Source organism: Cotesia glomerata, linkage group LG4, assembly GCF_020080835.1.
Source record: "Cotesia glomerata isolate CgM1 linkage group LG4, MPM_Cglom_v2.3, whole genome shotgun sequence".
NCBI lineage: Eukaryota > Metazoa > Arthropoda > Insecta > Hymenoptera > Braconidae > Cotesia > Cotesia glomerata.
In genome coordinates this window covers 4,659,336-4,682,921 of record NC_058161.1, presented here as the reverse complement: position 1 = coordinate 4,682,921, position 23,586 = coordinate 4,659,336, and the positions used below count along the sequence as shown (strand labels likewise).

At 28.3% G+C, this 23,586-nt stretch overlaps 2 protein-coding genes across 2 annotated transcripts in view; both read left to right on the top strand.

Annotated features, from left to right (window-relative positions):
- The window catches only part of LOC123262356 (receptor-type tyrosine-protein phosphatase mu), a 127,799-nt gene extending 122,187 nt beyond the window's left edge, over positions 1-5,612 (top strand). The window contains exons 12-13 of the mRNA XM_044724523.1: positions 1,812-2,156; positions 5,396-5,612. Coding sequence (XP_044580458.1) covers positions 1,812-2,156; positions 5,396-5,476 — 426 coding nt within the window. The 3' untranslated portion in view covers positions 5,477-5,612. The remainder of the gene's footprint in view (positions 1-1,811; positions 2,157-5,395) is intronic.
- Positions 5,570-9,380, top strand: LOC123262355. The gene is made up of 2 exons (XM_044724522.1): positions 5,570-8,222; positions 8,271-9,380. Exons 1-2 carry the CDS (start codon positions 5,702-5,704, stop codon positions 8,783-8,785), a joined length of 3,036 nt encoding a protein of 1,011 aa, XP_044580457.1. The 5' UTR covers positions 5,570-5,701; the 3' UTR covers positions 8,786-9,380.
- Positions 9,381-23,586: the final 14,206 nt, after the last annotated feature.

The following is a 23,586-nucleotide window of genomic DNA, read 5'->3' as shown; positions in this document are numbered from 1 at the left end:
TTTCTGATGATACTCAATTTAATTATAAAAATTCTTTCAAAATAAAAAATTTTATTTAGATTAATATATATTCATATAAAGATTGATATACTCTTATATGGTTATAGATATCCTGATATGTTTTGATATAAATAATTTTTATTTCAGGATATTTTTTTAAGGGTATAGAAACTTATTTTATAATAAATTTAAGCTTATTTGAAGATTTTTCTTACTTTTTTAATTATATATATTATTAAGAGAATAAGTAAAATTTTGTGGCCAGTGTATTTATATGATAAAATGGGTTTTTATGGTTAAATTTGGTATCGTTGGAACAGTCTTGACTTGAATATGTGCCTTCTCATGGTTTCATATCATTGTCACCAATAGTCAATTTATGATGATAAGTATTTAAGCTACATTCGAAAATTCTCTATCTCTAGATACATAATTAAAAAATGACTTTGAATCTCGTGAACTATTGACATTTTTAAAGATAAAAGCTCATCCCGACATTATACTCATCGAGACCTTTCATTTGAGTACCCACATCAATTTTTCATATATATATATATATATATATATAAATATATATATATATATATATATATATATATATATATATATATATATATATATATATATATATATATATATATATGTATGTATGAAAAATATATCAAAATGCATGTGGGTACTCAAATAAAAGGTCTCGATGAGTGTAACATCGAAATAAGTTTATATCTTAAAAAATGTCAATAATTAAAAAATTAGATTGTATCTTTTCTACTAATGATATTTTTAAAGATATAAGCTTATCTCAACGTTACACTTATCGAGACCTTTCATTTGAGTACCCACATCAATTTTTCATATATTTTATATATTTATATATATTATATATATGTATATATGAAAAATATATCAAAAATGCATATGGGTACTCAAATAAAAAGTCTCGATGAGTGTAACATCGAAATAAGTTTATATCTTAAAAAATGTCAATAATTAAAAAATTACATTGTATCTTTTCTACTAATGATATTTTTAAAGATATAAGCTTATCTCAACGTTACACTTATCGAGACCTTTCATTTGAGTACCCACATCAATTTTTCATATATTTTATATATTTATGTATATTATATATATATATATATATATATATATATATATATATATATATATATATATATATATATATATATATATATATATATATATATATATATATATATATATATATATATATATGTATATATGAAAAATATATCAAAAATGCATGTGGGTACTCAAATAAAAGCTCTTGATAAGTGTAACATCGGTATGAGCTTACAATCTTTAAAAATGTCAATAGTTAAAAAATTACAGTGCAATATAACAAAAGTCATTATTTAATAAAGTAAAATTTTATTTACTTATAGTTCACAAGTCACGACAGTCACATAGTGACTGCAAGGTTGGTAGTATAAATTAATATTTGATATGTATATAAAAATAAATAAATAAAAAAAATTTTACTTAGTTTGAAATGTAAATCTATACTTATTTTATTTTATTTTATTTATTTACTTTTAAATCAACCCAACAGCCCATAGGCCAACAACAGGGTTGCTACAATGCTGTAAAACATAGCTTAATGGCATGCTATATAAAGTTACTCTGAAAATTCATCATAATAAATAAACTATTGTAGAAAATCATATGAAATCCTTAAAAGAGTCCAACTTAAGTCAAAATTTTTTAATGTAAACACAAATTTTCTTTATTTTTTTAATTATAAAAATTGACTTGATTAACTATTAACTTATTAAAATTTATACCACCAGATATTCCGGATAAACAAGAAAATAGTATCACTGACGGAGTTGATGGCCGGAGTAAAAGCACCTCCAAAAACGGTCCAGCTGTTCCAGTTGACATGTTGGCCGATGGGTCAAGCAGTGCCTACGTCCACCAACAGCCTGGTTGAGCTGATGAACATGGTTGAAAGGTGGAGACAAAAGGGAGATTACGGTCCAGTGTGTGTCGTTTCACCTGACGGCAGAAGTCGCTGCGGCGTTTATTGCGCTGCAAATGCTTGCATCGAGCAAGTTATTCAGCACGGTGAAGTTGATATCTTTCAAGCTGTTAAGACTGTACGACGACATCGCCCTCAGCTCGTTGGGAACATGGTGATTTTTTATGTTCTTTTATATTTTATAATTAATCTCTTCTACAGTACTTGGCTTATTCTTCATCTCCCTAAGACAATACATTTGTACTTTTTTAATTAATTTATTCCGGAGACTTTAATTTTAATAGTTTTATATTATCTTTAAAAGTTCAATTATCGCTTTGTCTTCTCGCGACAGATTGTTTTATTTTATTATCAATACTTAAAAGCTTTTAATTAGTCTATGAGAAATTTCTAATTTTTAATTAATAATAAAATTCAAAAAAAAAATTATTTCGAAGAAAATGGGCTGTCTCGATTTAAAAATAAATTTTTTCATTTAAATTAACAAAAGTGATTTAAAAAACGAAAAAAAAATTTTTAAACATAGTGTAAGAAAATTTTTTATATACATATAATTTTTTATGTATATATAATTTTTTATACATATAAATTTCTTATATATTTATCAAGGGTAAAAAATTTCAGTCTTTGTATTTTAAAATTGAGAAACTATAGAATTAAATATTTTTTTTTTTTTATGTATTACGTTGAGAGAAAAATTATTATTAAAAAAATTTTCTTGACACAAGAATATATATTCTTAATAATTGTTCATAATATATTTTCTTGTCTGAAAAATTGATGTACGGAGAAACAAAGTCATTCATAAAAAGAAAGACACCAGACTATTTTTTGATTTTCTTTATAAGATAAAGTAGTACTGAGAAAACATTTTTTATAAATTGCATTCATAGTTTTTTTTTTTTTTTTTTTTTTCATTTCGATGGATGGAATTTTATAAAAAGTTTTAGATATAATTATTAAATTGTTAAAAAAAAAATCTTAAAAATGATCAGATATCTGTTAGATTTAATATCATTGTAATTTCCATATATAATTATTTTCGGTGTGGAATGCATGGAATTTTAACTTAAATCAAGTGAAACTTTTAGTTAAATTACCTAATATATTTCAATAAAGGTAAATATTTTGCAATTCAGGTAGATATTAATATAATTAAAAAAAAATTAATTAATTAAAATACTTCAGCTCAGAAAATTCTTGATTTCAAAAAATTTATAAATTTTTTTGAAAATTTGTTAAAATTGTGATAATCAACTTTTTTTTTAATTGTTCATTTTTTCATGTATTTTTCAAAAAAAAAATATATCAATAAAATCAAATAGAAATTTTGTTCAAAAAAATAAAAGTTAAAATCGTTGACCCCACTTGTAAATGCAGTGTACTCTCGATAACTCGAATTTCAAGAGAAGTGATAAAAACTTCGAGTTAACAAGTTCTCGACTTAACAAGATGTTCAAAAGTTGCAAGTAGGCCAAAAAAAATTAAGAAAACACTTGATTCGCAAGAAAATAACTTAGAGAGAAAATATACATTACAAACAAGAATATAAGAAACATTGAACATTCCTATAGGAATTTAGATTTGATTGCTATAAGCTTAGACAGTTCGGAGAAAAACGTCTTTATATTTTACTAACTTCAACTTATAGAGTTTTACTTTTAAAATTCAAGTTATAGAGTATAAATATCATTTATCGATACTGGAAGGGAAACGATACTAAGTTCGAGTTACAGAGTCTAAATAATTCGAGATATCGCGTATTTAAGAGTTTAGCGGAAGGGAATACAGATTTTTTTTGAGTTACTGAGGATTTCTACACGGAAAAAAGTAAACTGTAATAAATAATACTCGATCAACTGCTCAAAATTACCATTTCAAACAGAAGAAAATACTATTTCAAACAGTAATATTCGCTATGTGAATGTCGAAAATGTTAAAGTACAATTATTAAGAATTGTGACTTTGATATTTATCATTTCGTACCTAAAAAATGATTATATGATATGTAAAAAGTATAAAATAAAGTTACTAAATTTCTAATACAAGCAACGTCAATATTTACAAAGTAAAATGGTAAATTTTAAACGTAACGCTAAAAACGAAACTATTGACTTGCTTCGACTGGTAAAATGCATATTTTAAAAGTAGAATTTTTACTGTTTCAAATGTTAAATTCTCCCGAAGTGAGACCCTCTTCTCCTCATCTGAGTTTCCCTTCTTCTCATAGTATGGACTATATATTGAAATGGCAATTTTTACTGTTTGAAACTGTAATTTTTTAAGATGAGAGAGTCGTTATTTACGATAATGACAGCTACTAATCACTTATTTTCGATATTAAATTATAAATCGTGGCTTTTACACTTTCTACATTAAGTTCTGTAATATTTGTATTTTTACCACCCCGATTTCCGCTTTACGGTTTGAAACTATAAAAATTAACTGGAATCCGAGTGAATTTTACAGTTTACTGTTTTCCTTGTACTTTACAAAGTTCGAGTTACCGAGAATCCACTGTATTTACCAAAAACTTCTAAATATCCAATTACAATTCCCTTTTGAACTTCACCACACACAGTGAAAAATTTTTCGTAAAATTTAACACAAAAATTTGTGTTTATTTATTTCTTTTATTTAAACCCAACAGCCCAGAGGGCCAATAACAGTATTACTCAATAAATACAGAGTTGAAGATAGTAACAGAGTATAAACAATATTATATAATATAATATACAATGTCTCTATATAAACCAAAGCTTTAATTCTTCAATGCTAATTATTCCCTTAAATTAATTAATTAATCAGTGTATTCAATGTTTTTACCAGAAGCTAAAGGAAAGTAAAAAATAAAACAAAAAATAAAATAATAGAAACAAAATATAGTTACTCATTCTTAGAGATGATTATGATAAGATTGATAAGCTTACATTGTTGAATTCTTGGTGATGCTAGTGTGCCAGATACTGAGAGTATGTAGTATTATCAGCCAGACTGAAAGGTTTATTAATTTTATATTTATTTGTCATTCATTTATCAACAATTTTTACTTAATATCAAATAACTTTGAGGAGAAAATACTACTGTTAAGCCAAGTTTCAATAAGAATGTAAACATCATAATCAATGATAGAAGTGTAATATAAGTAAAAATCCTCTAGCATTCTGGTAATAGATATAATTTTGCTTATGCGAGGCATTCAAAAATTGAAGAATTGAAGACTTGTGTTGATGACTTTTTTTACACAACACTCTATTGTGTTAAATCAACATACTAAAATTTTAAATTCTACACACTAAAATGTTAAATTCTACACAAACATTTTTACACTTTACACAATGACGAAAAATTTTTTACTGTGCAGCCGCTAACTAAAAATCTCTAAAATTTCAGACGGAATACAAGTACTGCTACGACTTGGTCCTTCACTACGTGCTGCACTACCTGAATAAAGACATGAATGAAAAAAAGTGAGAAAGCGAGTTGAGGGACGAGCTGTGGTTCATTGAGTTCGGACGCGGAGCAGCCTTACCATTGACCCCCGAAGAAGCGCCAACAGACGGCGAGCCGGTGGTACCTTGCGCACAGGGACGTATCGTAATCGAGACAACCCGCCCGGCGCCTCCGCATTTCGCGACTTGTTCAACTTACCGACACGCGATAGCGCTGTCATCAACCTCCCCACCAAGTATCTCCCCAATGAGATTCCCGGGCTCGACAGACTCTTCAGGTCCGCCGTACCTGAGCCGGGGGGCCGTTTCAAAAGCGCTCTACCTCCGCCAGCACTCAGTAAACCAGCCGCAGAGTCCAGCGATCCGCCCCGAGGACCTGAGTGTAACACCCTGGTTCACGACCACCGCCAACACAACAACCACAACCATCGACGACTCGATCACCGACTCTACCCAATGCCTAGATCGTGCCCTCGAAGCCAGCTCGTACCCCTCATCTTCATCTTTCTCCCGCAACAACTTTTCTTCCCTCCCTCCGGGGGCCAGACCCGAGCTCGTCTCCACCAGAGGCAGCAGCATCGACAGCGACAACCCTCCAATCAGGCCCCCGGCTCCCCGAAAAGCCTACATGGACCTCAGCGACGCAATCGCTCTTCTAGACGAAACTTGTCCCAATCCCGACGCGAGTCCTTCATTAACCCCGCGAACTCCGCGAACGCCGCTCAATGCAAACTCCAGGAACAAGCGCGCCCGTTCCAAGAGCAGCGACAATTCCTCTAACTACAGCAGCGAAAGGCTCAGCGACCGTTCCTCAACCACTGACGGGTACAAGGAAAAACGCCGTCCTTTTCTCCAGAAAATTGGAATTTCCAAAACAGAGGACCGGCCTTTCCTTTCAAAAATCACCCCTAAAATTATCGGAAAGCCTTATTTAGAAAAAATCGGACCTAGCAAAGCTCTAGAGCGGCCTTTTCTCGATAAAATCGGCTCCTCTAAAACTTTGGATAAATTCAATTTCGAAAGTTTGCGCGAATTGCCACGTGCTATGATTCGCAGAACCCAAACTATTGTTGAACCGTCTATTGAACGGACACGTGAGGAGCCTTGCAAAGATGTAATATTGGTAGTAGAAGAGGAGGAGCTCGTAGAGGAGCAAGTTAACCACTCACACTCTATTGATCGCAACCGCAAAAGTCTTTTACTAAAAATGTACTCGTTTGAAACTGAAGATCTTGATGAGCATGGATCTATTGACATTATCCAAGAAACCGGGCCAAGTTCTTTACCTCCGCTTGATAATGACACCTGTTGCCAGCCTAATAATGTCCAGAATTCTCAGGAAATTCAGAAGAATTCGAGAACTGGCGCGGAATTGATTAAATGTCGCGTTACGACTAGCGAAGAAATTGTTTCTAGTGTCGGATATTTAGGCTCGCCTAGAACAGCTTCTAGTTGGAGCAATTCGCCATTTAGTTCTGGAAAAAAAGAAAGACCTTCGCCTTGTTTGTCCAGGTTGTTGGACAGGAATTACAGCTCCCGCGAGATGTCTATTAGCGACGAAGAAGCCGCTTTGATTGTTCCAAACTCTCCTACGAAGCGCAGAATTTCTAAAGTCTCGCCAGAACCGCAATTGCCTGTAAGAGTGGTGCCCTCTAAGGGAAAAAACTCGTCCCTACCTCGAGATTTAGATGCCTCGCCTACTAAAACGCGTCGGCAGGCTTCTGAAGATATTCTACCGGAATCTAATGGAAATAATCAAGAGTTTGGAAGCTTTGATGATAAAACTCGGAGCGCTGAATTGATTGCTTCGAAAAGTCGCAGGCAAACTTTCAATGAAACTATTGAGAAATTTGGAGGAAGAAGCACTGATTACAGAACCAAAAGGCAGATTTCTGAAGACATTTTGGACAAAACGGATAAGAAAGATTGCTACGGACAGCTGATTAATGAACGCAGAGGGATTTCTTCGGATAATTTAATCTACTCGCGAGAAACAGTCGTCGGCTCCGCGCCATCTGCCTCCTCTTTGGGCTACCAAAGTGGAAGCGACTCTCCGTTTGCCAACAGCCATCCGTCTTCTAATAACAGTCAAGATATGCTAAGAGGAACCTTCAAAGTCTTACATGACAAGTTTGAGCTTCAAGATGTACCTGCTGAAAGTTACGCTGCTTTCAAACGACGCACGCGAATGACTACAACAAGTTCTGCGGTAATTTCCACAGATTTTCCGATCGTTACCGAGCGGTACAAGTTTGTAGCAAAGGAGACCACTATTGGTCCTGTTGTCCAGGTGGGAAAAGTCTACGACATCACGAGTAACAAAGTGTCCAAAGTTAAGGAAGTTAGCGGTAACAAGGATGATGATAAGGACAATAAAGGATCCTTTTCAAGCTCTAATACTGTTAAATCAGTGCTGAAGAAACAAGACAGGATTGACAGCACTAATGATAGAGAAGCAGATGTTGCCGGTTCGCTGATTCGCAGACCAGTCAGGAGGATTTTTCACGAACCTTCACAAGAAACTATGGATCTGCTGACTGAATTGAAAAGGATCAAGAGTCTGCTGAAGACTCCGTCGGAAGAAGGCAAAGATTGGGAGCTGGATTGTCTGAAACCTGCAAGGCTGCCCAAGAAAATTTCGCTGTCTGATAAAGAGTTTTGTCTGTCTGTTGAGAGGGAGAACAGCATTCGCAGATCTTCGGTTTTTTTGAGGATTGGTAAAGGGAAGAAAGAGAAGAAGAAGGATGATGATGATGATGCTAATAATGGTGATGATAAGAAAGTGATGGATGGTGATGAAGATGATAAAAATAAAGAAGAGTCCTGTTTTAAAAAGCCAGAACCAGAAAGCGGACCGGCTTTGTTTGAAAAACGATGCTTGTCGCTGGATTATGCTGATGATGTTAAGCCAATTAAGCCGGAGGCTCGTGCTATATCCCTGGCGTCGGAATGGACTGATGAGAAGGACGAGGGAAATTATATTGATCCCGGTAATTTGATTTGCGAATGCGACTGCGACTTTTCGGATGTCTTTGAGGAAAATTCGAAGAAGAAAAATCAGGAGAAGAAATTGGAGAATTGTCTGGATGTGGACATTGCTATTCCTGTGGATCAAAGCGGATCTGTTAGTCCTAAGAGGAGGGAGAAGATCCAAGGAAGAACAAGCGATTTGTACGAGATTATCTCCCCGAGATCTACGCCCTTTAGGGTGAAGAAGAGGCTAGGGAGGATCTCGGTGGAGGACGGCGTTAAGCCTGAGAGTTTTACTATTGATAAGGTCGACTGTAGGTCGGTAGTCACGCAAAAAAAGACCAAGTGCTTCCCCTTGTAACGGCTTGCCTGCGGCCAACGCCTTTTTGTTTATTTTTTTTACAAGCGGGCCCTGGACCAGTTTTGTATTTTCTTACTATGTTAAGGAAATAGTTTTTTTTCGGTCGTTTTCACGAGGGTTTCTTGGGTTTTTTTTTTAACTTTGATGAAATTAGATTTTTAATGTTTGTTTCGTAATTTTTTTATAGGTTAGGAGAGATTTTTAGAGGTTATATTTGTTGGAGTTTGAGAGAGATTGACTATATTTGGTTTCTAATAAGGGCCAGTTTTTCAATCAGGGATAAAATTTTATCCGAGATAAAAGTACTACCAATATAATTAAAAAAAAATAATAATTCAGCGACGTGATATTGCTCTCTGTTAATTCTCCATGAATTTGGTCATTCATTTGAATGAAAATAAATAAATAAATAAAATAATAATAACCTCTTATTGTGTCAATTAAATTATTTTAAATTAATTAACACAATTTTAAATTAATAATAGATATGTCAAACGCAAGAAGCACATCCACTTTAGTCTTACATTGAATAATAAAATGTCCTCGATGAATGAAAATTAAGTTAGCCGACATTTGAAAATTTTTAGAATTTTTTTTTATTGAAAAATTTATTACAAAAAAATTTTTTAAAAAATTCCACATGTAAAAAACTTCAAAGATTGTAAGTGAAATTTTTAAAAAATATGTTTCTGTTTTAGTTTAATTAATAAAAAACAATCAAATAATTAAAAACGTCGACTAACTTTAGTATCATCCTCGATGATATGATTATAAATCCGATGAACCAGTTGAGCTTTGTCGTATGTTTAGGAGGGAAGTTTTGTTAATTTGTAAATTAGGTAGTTTTTGATATCATCATGATTATTATTATCCGAATCATCGTTGGAAGATAAAATGAAATTAACAATGTTCTCCATAAGCTATGATAATACATCGGGTACAATATACTTCTATTGTGAAAGAAGAAAAATTATAATAATATTATTTATTTTTTATCTCATTTATTTACAATCAGCAAAATGTCACAGTTGGAGGTTAATATTTCTGTGACATGTGGCTAATGTTTTTATTTATTTTAATTCAAAATAAGTGACTGAATTTAAGGATAACTACTCGTACGCAATATCACTGTGCTGAATTATTTATTTTTTTATTATATTGGCAGTACCTTTATCTCAGATAAAATTTTATCCTGAATTGAAAAACTGGCCCTAATAATCCTAATATATATAATAAATCTTAATATAAAATTGAGATGAAATGTATGTGGCATCAAACTATTCGTAACGTGATTGGTCGAATATATCATAAGCATGAAAATATATGCAAACCCTATAGTCAGGCGCGCGCTTGCGCGCGCAAAATTCACTTCTAGTCCTAATGTAAAATTGAGATGAAATGTATGTGGCATCAAACTATTCGTAACGTGATTGGTCGAATATATCATAAGCATGAAAATATATGCTTGAAAATATATTCCTGACTATAGTCAGGCGCGCGCTTGCGCGCGCAAATTCAAATTCTAGTTCTAGTCATAATAAAATTGAGATGAAATGTATGTGGCATCAAACTATTCGTAACATGATTGGTCGAATATATCATAAGCATGAAAATATAGACAAATGCTATACTCAGGCGCGCGCAAAATTCAATTCTAGTCCCATAATAAAATTCCCATAATAAAATTGAGATGAAATATATGTGAAACCAATTTATTCGTGATGTGATTGGTTGAAAATATTTATTCTCATTCTGATTGGTTAAAAGTGAATATAATATACATAAACGACACATAAATATATCATGACCATAAATATGAGGCGCGCGCAAATTTGAATTCTAGTTGTGTTTAAAATTGAAGAATTTTGACGACACTGAAGTTAGCAGACGTCTAAAAATTTTTTATTTTTTTTTATTCATTAAATTACAACTAAAAAGATATTTATAAAAAATTACACTTATAGTTTTTCAAGTTTTTTACATGAGAAATTTTTTTTTAATTGTTTAATTGAAATTTATTCAAATAAAAAATGTCTAAAAATTTTGAAATATCGGCTACATTTTCATGAATTTTGTGAAATTATTAAAGTTTAAATTGTAATTTTTATTTTTGTCAAAGTTTCCAGATTTATTTTCAAAAAATATAGATTTTTATTGTTTTATGCATAACCTAGCTTTTTTAAACTTGTAAAAATTTAAACAATGAACTTTTATATTTTTATGAATTTTTTGGTACATTGATAACGAGTCACTGGAGTCTTTTTGAATAATTAGTAGCTTTGAATTTTATTCAAGTGATTTATTACAGTGAAGTTAAACGTCTGAATTAATTATAAGGAGATTGTAAAATATTAACTTTACGCTGAACTTTGGAGGTTATGATGCGCATAAGTCATATGAAGTATAATATAAAACTTTGACAAGTTTAATTACAATAATTTATTCTAATGAGTTATTATTGGAGTTTTATATAAAATTTATGGAATTTTATTGCAAACTTAATATTAAGTTATAAAATACCTAGAAAAAACGTTTAAAAAATTTTTCTTTGAAGAAAATAATCTTAAGAATGTGGAAAAAATAAGAAAAAAATTTTTAAAACCAAAAAAGCGTATTTAGAAAAAAAGTTTAATTTTATTTTCTAACTTTATGCTTTAAAAATTTAATTTTTGGTAATAAAAATTTTCAATTTACATACTAGAAGTTAAAAAATATTCAATTTTTTAAGAAAAAATTTATAAAATATGAATAAAAAAAATTTTTTTGTCTTAAAAAAAAAAAACAAATTTTTTTCTCATTTTTTCCTCTGATTTATACTTTATACACATTTTCAAATTTTTTTAAGTCCCTTTTTGCATTAGTAACGCCATATTATAAATATGAAGACTATAATTTAAATTATAAAAAAAAAAGTAAATAACTAAATCATAAAATTCACCGAGAAACAAATTTCTACGTTTTATATTACATTAAAAATAAATATGAGCATCGCTTCATTAAATCACGAAAGAAGATGACATTATTCCCTCGCTCCGTCACAAAATAAACTAAACTATTTGTTAACTTTAATTTAATGATAACTTATCATGATTATTGACTAAAATTTTTCATGTCGCTTCCCACTAGGGATATTCCGTGTTTACATTTAAAATCAGATACGCTAGCAGAAAAATTAATATTGAAAAATATCTTCTTTACTCAAAAATTATCTCGGAGAATTTACCTGATGAATTATTTATTATTGTCTCTTAGAAGGAAGTTGATACTCAATTTTCTTAATGTAAGAACAAATTTATGTAATATTTTTTATTATTTTATTTTCAACTTTTTTGACAGCAAAAATTATCAGACAAGTCAACTATTTAGCGTCAATCTCTCCAACTCTATTACGTTGAAAGTAATTTGTGTTAATAATTATTAAAAATATAATTAAGTTAGGGTAATATTATATATTACATATAATTATATTATAATAAACGAAGAAGAATATAACATAAATAAAAATAAAAATTAAGATTCTAATAAGGAGCTCTGCTAACCCAGTACTTGTAAATATTGTAACAAAATTAAAAAACTAATATAATTTAATTTTTTTTTTTTAAATTGACCTCGTCAATTTTCCTGCAGTTGGGACACTTTTCTATAGATTTATTGTACTATACGCGATAATAGTTTAAAAAATAAATAGTTAAAAATTTCCTACCGACTAGATTAATTAGAGCAGCTTAAATTGAACTCTGTCCATGTGAAAAAATTCTGAGTTGGAATAATAGTAATTATAATTATATTAATTTTTATTTTAATTTTATTAGATTAGTTGTAATTATTTAAAAAAAAATGAATTTATAATTAGTAAAAAAAAATTACAATATTAAATATGAACAATCTCGATATATTTCAAAGTAAGAATTTAAAATATACTATACGAACCCAAAAAACTTTTACGAGCAGTGCCTTGTTCATGGATATAATTGTTTGAAAAAAAAAAATAAATAAATAAACTAAACCAACGACACAATATATTTCCTAATTATAATAAAATAATAAATTGTCAAAAGCGGGCCGGAGTACTTGAAAGGGTCCACACGAAATTGTGATTTCAATAATTAATAATAATATTAATTTAAATAATTTTTTTTTTTAAATCACAATTTCATAAAAGATGCGTCCGCCTGCCAAGTCTTTCTCTCAATACAAGGAAGACAAAGTGATGTCTTTAATTAAACGTAATTAACTGTGAAACTATTGAATATTAATATTAATTATTAATTGTTGTTAATTATAATTATAATGAATATTTATTTGTTTAGAAAATTCATTTTAAAGAAAATTTTATTCTGAATTTACGGAAAGTAATTTAATTATACATGTATAGATATTTAAATAGAAAAACAAAATATATAACGTTAAATTGATAGAATATTTGTATTTGTATGTAAATGTTATATTAATAATTAATGAGTATTTTAAGTTTTAAATGGACGGGTATATTCGATAAATATATGTGTATATATATATATTTGTTTACGCGTTCGTGCCAATTTGCATCGCCAATTTTGTGTAAATTTGAATCAACAAAAACATTATCATTGTTTTTATTATTTCAATTATTGTTTGGTGTTGTAATTAATTATAATTATAGACAAGTGGAGTTTTAAGTAAATTTTAAAATTCGCAAATATTAACGGTGCCAAAAACTTGATATATTATATAGATCTGTATGTTAATGAGTAATGACATTACTTTTGTATTTACGATTGTTTATGTGTGGGTGTTATGAATGTACATGTCTTGCTATTACATTCACAGATTTTTAGGTATAATATTGAATTTTATGTGGACGTATATATATATTATTAATTATTATATTATATATTATATATTATATATTATATATAGATATAAATTATTGATATTAAGTATATAGTATAAATATATTGTATATTAAATGTTTATTGTAAGTTAAGTCTCTAGTATTTCCATGTTTACTGATGAGTTGATTACAGACGAAAATTAAATAATTTGTTGTGGATTATTAATACGCAGAAAAAATAATTTTATTCAAGTAAATTGGATCAATATCTACATCCAGTAAAGAATTAAAATTTACAACTAAGCAAAAAAAATAGAAATTTAAAAAAATTATAAATGCAAATTTTTTAAAATATTTTTTTTTTTTTTATAATAATTGATTTCTTATAAAAATTTCAAGAATTGCTAATTTATAATTTTTAAGAAAATAAATTTATTGGTTTGATAATTAGAGGTAAAAATTTATAATTTTAAGGCAAGCATAAAAAGATTTTGAAGGAAGAATTTAGAAATCAAGAAAAAAAATTCTTGAAGCAATAAAATTGACTTTAGTAATTATTTACAAGTCCCCACTTTGGGGGGCCACCATTTTAATTTTCTTTTTTTTAACGAAATTTCTGTTTGATTTTATTGATATATATTTTTTTTAAATACATAAAAATTATCACAATTTTAACAAATTTTCAAAAAAAATTTATAAATTTTTTAGAAAATTGTGATATTTAACTTTTTTTTTTTAAATTGTTCGTTTTTTTTTATATACTTTAAAAATATATATATATATATATATATATATATATATATATATATATATATATATATATATATATATATATATATATATATATATATATATATATTAAAAACATAAAAAAAAGATAAAATAGAAATTTTATCCAAAAATATGAGCCAACATTTTTTTCAACTTTTGAAGGCAAAAAAGCTATCGAAATATTTTTTTTTTCCTTTCACAAAATTTTTTCTCATAAATGCGTCGTAAAAACAAGCAGAATAAAAAAAAACTTGAGAATATTAATTTTTCACCTAGATATGGTCAAAAATAAGGTGGACTCACTTGTAAATATTTACCTTGATTTTTTTTTTTAAATGTTTTTTTTAGTTCAAGGCTATTCTTCTTGAATGAAATTTATTCTTTTTCTGTGTATTATTATTATATTAATTAATTGTTTGTTTGTAAGTTATGAAAATAATTAATGTTAATAAATGTGTGAAGTTTGAATTTGTATAAATTAGACTTTTTAAAAAGATATATCTTCTTAGTTTTGTTTTTTTGATGAAGAAATAATTCTTCAATTTGAAAAAATATGATTGATAATAATCGAAAAATTTATTTGTGTTGAATATATATTAAAAAATTCATTTTAATTGTTGAATTTGATAAATATTTTAACTTAAAAAATAGTTTTCATCTTCTTATAAAAAATAAATCTAAGAAATTGTTCAAATTACCAAACTTAAAAAATAATTAATTTTCGTTTGTAATCTTATTGTATAATTAAATCTTCTACTGATTTTACAAAACAAATTATTTAACGTTTCACTCGACACATATTTTTACAACTTCAAAAAAAGACTAAAAAAGTAACTGAACAGGGTTTAACAGCAATTCTATAAAACAATTTTTATTCTTAAAAAACTTTGTGAAGCTTTTCAAAATTTTCGATTGTCATTTCTTCTTATAAGCTTATTATATTAAATAAAAATTTATTAAAATTAAGTATTTAAAATCTTTACAAATCTTAAAAATATAACAGCCATCCGTCCAACTTTTCGGCTGTTATTTTCTTCATAAAAAAAAAAAAAAAAAAAACCTATAACTGTGAATTTTGTTCCGTCGAATTGAAGATATGAAAATATGTGTCGATTATTTTCTCGCGGGCGAGATAGTACTTGAAGTTTATTTTCTAATGGCCGATTAATTGAATTTATAAATAAATATTTTAAAAAATTATTAAGATACTATAAAAAAAAAAAAAACAAAAAAAAAAGAAATAATTATAACAGTGAAGATAAATAACACGCACATATACCGTATTATATATAAATATAAAATAAAAAAATATTAATTACACTATATACGCTTGCATAATATGCGTCCAAATATTTTCCAGTTATTTGCAATTATAAACTTAAAGTATAGGAATTTTACGAATTTTCTATAATTAACATTAAATATATATAATAAATAAATAAATAAATAAATAATGAAGCTATACAACAAAAAAATGCAGGAACGCTGAGCGTATTAACTAAATTCTAATTAATAATTAAATAAATAATATAACTTGGATTGCTTGATATATTTGATTGATAAAATAAAAAAAAAGATTCCACCCATTTGTATGTAATAATGAGAGTTATTATTATTAATTATGGAAATAAAATATTGAATATATAACGTATGTTTATTTGTGTGAAATGTGGGTGTAAATAATTAATAAATACATAAATGACGATATATATAAATAAAATATTAAATATGTGGAAAATAACTAATATATAAGACCAATAAAGTCATTTGTCATTAAAGTTTTTTTCTTACCTCCATTAAAAATCTGGCCATCGTTTTGCAACAATTAAAAATTTTCTAAGTCTTGCGACTATTAATGAATTTATTATGTATTAATTGATAATTATAATTATTAATAAATAATATTTTGGAGGAATAACGCACTGCGTTATTTTATTATAAATTTTTTAATGCGTGATATGTGACCACTGAGAATTACGAAGTAAATATTATAAATAAATAAATATGAGAGATTAGTTATATGTTGTTGTAAATAATAAATAGATTGTACGTTGTATTTAAAATTATTGGTTGTTTATTTTTTTATTTGTTAATCGCTCTTAAGTCTATCAGTTATGGAACTACACAGAGAAAAAAAACTTCTTGCACCAAAAAAATTTTTAGGAAGACAAAAGTTATTTTGGAGCAAGAAGAAACTTTGACTTCATTCAAGATATTTTCAATTTTCCTTAATATTTTTTTAAGCCAAGAAAATTTACTTTTCAGTCAAGAATTTTTTTTTTCCGTGTTAGTGCTAAAGATGGCAGTTTTGAAAAATTTGATCTTAATTAATTTTATATAATTTTATATATAAAAGCAAGTTTTATTGAAAAAAATTAATGACTTTTTATCCTGAAAAAGTGTTTTAAAGACTTTCTTTTTTGTTAAGAAATAATAAATTTTTATTAATTTTGGATTTTTTATTAATCAATTAAATATTATATTTTTAAATATATTTTTCTTAAAAAATTTTTTTTTCTCTATTAATCGCTTTATTTATACGCGGAAATTTTTTTAAAATTGTAATATTAATTTTAAATATTAAAGCTTTCCTAATTCTTTTATTTTACGGTCTTTATTAAAATTTTTACGTCAAGTCTTTCTGAATAAAAGTTTTATACAAGTTAATGAACTTCACTTCAAAAAAATTTCACTTAAGGTAGTTATTGCGTGATAGGCATTTCAACAGAAATTGATGAAATTTTTTTTATTGAAAGATAAATATATTAATAATTCACTACCAAAATTTCAGATCAATTGATCGCACCGTTTTTGAATATAATAAATTTTCGAAATTCTATCTTTTACACATAGAGGTATTATAGAGAGATGGTAAAGTTAGTATGAAATCTTCCGTACCACTCGAGTGGGCCAAATAATTTCATACTAACTTTACCATCTCTCTATACCTTTACGTATAAAAGATGCAATTTCGAAAATTAATTACTTAAAAACTTTGCTGTTAATTAATCTGAAATTTTGGTAGTGGATTATTAATATATTTATCTTTCAATAAAAAAATTTTATAATTTTTAACTTCCCGCTAAGAAAATCGAAGATTTTCAAAAATCGGGAAGTTATTGTTTTCACCCCGTTTTGCAAAAATCGAGTTTTCATCAGATCTCGACGTTTTAAGGTCACAGGAAGCTTCCCTGACTATCCCCGCGAGGTTGTCACTATGTCTGTATGTGTGTGTGTGTGTGTGTGTGACTCGCTTATAACTTTTGAACGACTGAACCGATCGGAACGTACTAAACGGCGTTCTAAATAGTTCCATCAAACTTAGATTTCCTGAGAATTTGAACCGATTCGGACCGATAGATTTTGAGAAATTTTGAAAAATCTGAAAAAAAATAAGAAAAAAATCATTTTTAAAAGTGGTTTTTTTGAAATATCTTTTAAACGGCTTTATCAACTTCAAAAACTAATCCGCCCTTAAACTTGAAAAACCACACCGATCGTCGCTAATCCGGTCAAAATCGGTTGATTCGTTCGAGAGATATCGTGAACGAAAGAAAACCGAAAAAAGTGTTTTTTTGACATAACTTCGTCATTTCTGCTCGGATCGTTTTTGATGAAATAGAATAATTTCAGAGCTTTAAAAACCGCGTCGATCGCCGCCAAAAACGTGGAAATCGGTTAATTGGTTCGAGAGATCCTCGATAAAATATTTGGAAACAAGTGTTTTTTTTTAACATAACTACGACATTTTTTGGAATAACTTTTAAATGGCTGCGCTGATCGATTTCAAAAACTAATCAGCTATTAGCATGAAAAAATTACGTCGATCGCCGTCAAGCCGGTCAAAATTGGTCAATTCGTTCAAGAAATATCATGAACGAAAGAAAATCAAAAAAAGTGTTTTTTTGGAATTACTCCAAATTTCCTAGTTTTGTCAATTCAAACTTGAAGATTCTTCTTGAAACTAAAAAAATTGCGTCAAATACTGCCAACTGCGTGAAAATCGGTTAATTCATTTAAAAGTTAGTGCGGTTTTAAAATTTTAAAAATATTGTTCTATGATACTTTTATCAGACTTTTGAGCTCGAAGAGCTCAAAGTAACACATAAATTGTATTTTTGAGCTCGAAGAGCTCAAAAGCGTCATTAGTGCAGTTTTATGCACCTAGGTATGGAATTAGCGGGAAGTTGTACGGATGGCCTTCAGGGTCTACCGTTTTTCTAATTTTCTATTGAAATGCTTATCACGCAATAACTACCTTAATTAAAACTCTTGCTTATTCCAATTTTTAATTTTAAGTTTTGTCTTCAAATTTCGGATGCAAATAATTATTTTAATTATTATTACTACTAAATAATAATACTAATAATTAATAATTATATTAATTATTTTTTTATTAATATTATTAATTATATTAGTAATTAATTAATAATAATAATTCAAAATTAATTATTAATTATTAATTATTTATAAGAAAAATCACTGATTTTCGAAATATATTTTAAACATTATTAATTATTAATTATTAGTATTATTATTATTAGTAGTATTATTTTAATTATTAATAATTATTTAAATAAATAAATAAATTTCTTAATAACAAAGTTTTCTTCCCAAACATTTTTACCAACTGTAAAACATATTACTGCAGTCGACAATGTCGATTTTATTGTTTGGAAGCGATGTTAAAGTAACTTTCTTATTTTATCTTGTAATGTCAAGAAAGTTTTCTTCTTTTAAAAAAAAAATTCTGTCTTTCCTTCTGATGCAAACTTATAATATATGCATTTATATATAGAGAGAGAGCGGGAGAGAGAGCTTCTTTCCACTTCCCCAGAAAATTTACTCCTCACCAACAAAACAGTTTTATCTTACAAGTTTCAACAAGTCAAAACTCGCAAAAGCGCTCTCAATACGTTTTTCTTCTCCAAACAAATAAAAGTGAGTCATAAATCGACAACCACGGGTGTTCCTACTCGATAGCACTGACCAACAGAATCGCTCACCTGCTGAGAGCGAAAAATTTCATATTACAGACTTAAATCCTCTATTATTCCCTTTTTAAGCAAAGAAACACCCGTTGATTCATAGATTCCTTGGTACATTTTTGGATTTAGTCCTTCATCCTGCTCCCTTGTGGCTTAGGGGCCAAATTTTTTTTCGCTTATTAAGTCAAGTATACTTTCACATTCATTAGCATAACTGCTATTACAGTATAAGTACAAAAGAGTTATAGTTATGTATGGAATGAAATAACAGAACTTTGATAAACAATTACTTGCTTAACTAAAACAAATTATTTCATAAATTACTTCCACAGCAATAACATATTTATTGCTTAAACCCACCTTTAGCATTTATTAATTACATTCGTGTTAATACACGTGGTAAAATGCAATTTTATTTCATATAAATCTCATTTTCCATTTTCTATAAATGAGTATAGAAAAATATAAATTTTCATAATTTATAAAAAAAAGATTTTTGAATTTTGAGAAAGTTTATTTGATTTTTCATTAAATATCAATTGAAGAAAAACCAATAAATCAGGAAAACAAATCTTTGTTTAGTTTTTCATTTTTCTCGTTAGTATAATAGAAAAAATTATTAACCATCAACCATTCGATCCTTCTGGATTATACTCATCCTGCATTTTACTAACATAAAAAAGAAAAATATTTAAAACCTTTAACTTACCTTAGTATTTATTTATGAATATTTCAAACACTCAATTTTTGTATACTTTCAATTACACACACACACACACACACACACATGTTTCTTCTCACCTTTAATTCATTGAATGAAATGTTAAATACATTTTTTTATTAATATATTATTGTTAATAAAAATTGTTCTTACATACACAGAAAATTAATTTTTTTACTAAAAATTTTCTTAGAAATTTTAACAAAGATTATTAAATTTTTAAAAAAAGGAATTGTTATAATTTATAAATATTAGATTTAACCAAAAAAAAACATTTTTTAAGATTTGAATAACATTTACATATTTCTTCTCACTATTTAACTATTAAAAACAATTTTAATAAATTTTTTTTTATTATTTTTCACGCATAAAAAACTTAATTGTTAAAGGACCGAAAATTTTTCTTAATTAAAAATAACATTCGTCAAAATTACAGATTGAATTATTTTGAAAATTATAATAAATTTTTTTATTTTTTTATAAAAAATTTCTTCTTTAAATTTCAAATTTTTGTTCTAACCTTGTAACGTTTATTTTGCTTATTTCTAAACAAAGCTAACGATCAACATAATAAATTTATAATTATCGGAGTGAGCTCAGCGGGCTCCAGGATTCACGGAGGTAGGTTTCTTTAAAATTCAACCCTCAGATTATTTCCAATTGAAATAAATAAATATGATTTATTTATTGATAAGAATACATATAATAAAATAATATAATTGTAAGGTAAATTTCCAATGTCGGGTATTTGCTGTTTGTCCTTCTGGTTCTTGGTATGATTTTCCACGGTGTCTCTGGTTGACTGGAGACTTTGACTTGCCAAAGTAAGTCAAAGTCGACACTGTTTGAATTTTACTTCAAACAGTATTCCACGGTATCCCTGGTTGACTGGAGACTTCGATTCGCCAAAATGAGTTGAAATCGGTACTTTGAATTTAATTCAATAGTACCCTGCGGTGGCCTTGGCTGGTTGAAGATTTCGACTTGCCAAATAAAGTCGAAATCGAACGCGGTATTTTAAATGGTCCAAACGGCGGCCTTGGCTGACTGAAAATCAGCTTCTTTTATCTTGAGCACTATCTTCTTAGCACTGGTTGGTTCCTTGAGCTTGTTTTCGAGTTCCCTGGTACTCAGCCGCTTGCTCAAGAAAGAGTGATCCGGGGCACCGCGACTCGCGTTTATATAGGGCTTTTGGGCCGGTGTCTTTACTCCTCATTGGCTGATTCTGAGTGGAGAGGGTATGGGTTTTCCTATTGGCCCGGGAGCTCCTACTCTCCCCTCCACTGTGTTCGGCTGGCGCGCACCTTTACGGCGCATTCCCGAGATGCCTACTTGGCGGTAACCGCCAAGTCCTTACTGGCGACTGGCGCTTTTACTTGACGGTAACCGTCAAGCAAGTGGCGCATGCATAAAAAATTCTTTTGTATATTTTTTCTTCTACCTAGTTTTTTTTTCTTTTTTTTTTCTTTTTTTTTTCTCTCATTAATTTTTAAATATTTTTTTTTCCTTCCGTCACAACCTTTTAATTTATTTATAAAATTTTATCAACTAAAACAATTTTTATTAACAATAAAAATTGTTTTCTAACTACAAAAAAAAATTAATTTTCTTACTCAAAAATTCTAACAAAAATTATTATTATTATCATCATTATTAAATAATTTTTAAAAATCATAATAAATATTAGATTCAATTAAAAAGATTTTTTAAGATTAAAATAACATTTACATATTTCTTCTTAATATTTAAGTATTGAAAGAACTTGCAATAATTTTTCAAACATAAAAAAAAATTTTATCTTTAAAGGGTATTAGAAAATGTTTATTAATTTAAAAATAACATTCATGTCAAAACTACATTAAATTTTGTACTAACTTTTTTATAAAATTTCATCAACCAAAACAATTTTTATGAACATGTAACCGCTCATTTTAAAATAAGAAATACTAATTATAAATAATAATAATAATTAAAAATAATAATGATTATAATAAATAATAATAATTATTAAAAAGAAATGTATTAAAAATAAAATTTCGAGAAGTCAAAAAAGGACAAGTGTATATACGCGGAGCAGTGATAGCCGCCGTGCTGCGCGCGCACCACAGTAAAAGGCGCGCGCATCAAAACGGAAGGCGCGCATTAGAGGCGGGACACGAGGCGCTAGGTAACTTCCCGCTAGGGGCGCTGACGCACGGGAAGATATGCCTATAAAAGCGGGGCCCGGAGCTCCGGACGTCATTCAGTGCTCAACTATCCTAGTGAGTGGAATACACAAGCTAAGTAAAGTTACACAGGATCATTCTATCCACAGGGATATTCTTTTAGCTGAAATTCATTTTAAGAGCCGTCGTTTGAACGGTGTAGCCAGAAAGGCAAGGTAGTGGTGATTCAGTGTCCAACTACAATAGCAAGTGGAATACATGAGCTATTGAGTTGCATAGGATCATCTTCTTCAAAGGTATTCACAGCCGTCGTGTGAACGGTGTAGCCAAAGAGGCTAAGCAGAGATCCACACAGCCGTCGTGTGAACGGTGTCGCCAAGGAGGCGAAGCAGTAAGAAGAAGCAAGTATCGTCAACGAGACGAAGCAGAAAGAAAGAAGAAAGAAGACTTAGTATATAAGAGTTAGGAACCAAGTGATTTGCCGATTCCTGGCCAGTTGCACTGGTATTAACAGTTGAGCCGGCTCGTAGTCACTTGAAGGTATAGTAACCGAGGCCGTGTTCTCGTATGTAAAAAAATTATTGTAATACGATTGAGCACCGCTGCACGGACCACAGACTCCCTGCACTTCTCGTGTACCTTTGCAAGGAAATGTGGGTTAAGTCAGAGTCATCAATATAAAAATTAGAAATAAGAAAGGAAATATATAAATATTTTTATATTTGAGACTAAAATTTATGTTAATAAAGATTGCTGTTCGCTCCATAAAAATAATTTTATTAATTTTAACGAGAAACTATATCCTATTAACCTGTCCGAATCCTGGAATCCGACGAGCTCCTCCGAATTAATCTAATAATACCATAGTACTCGTTACAAACAATAAAAATTTTTTTCGTTACAAAAAAAAAATTTTTTTGCTCAAAATTTTGAACAAAAATTATTATCATTAATATAAAAAAATTTTTTTAAATCATAATAAATATTAGATTCAATTAAAGAGATTTTTTAAGATTTAAATAACATTTACATATTTCTTCCCACTATTTAAGTATTGAAAAAACTTGCAATAATATTTTTTCTTTTTATTTTTCATGCATAAAAAATTTAATTGTTAAAAGACAGAAAATTTTATTAACAATAAAAATTGTTTTTAAGTCACTAAAAAAAAAAATTAATTTTCTTCCTTAAAAATTCTAACAAAAATTATTATTATTATTATCATTATAAAATAATTTTTAAAAATCACAATAAATATTAGATTCAATTAAAAAGATTTTTTAAGATTTGAATAACAAAAGTGCGAATTAGATTTAAATACTAAAGAAGAAAAATAAGAAAAG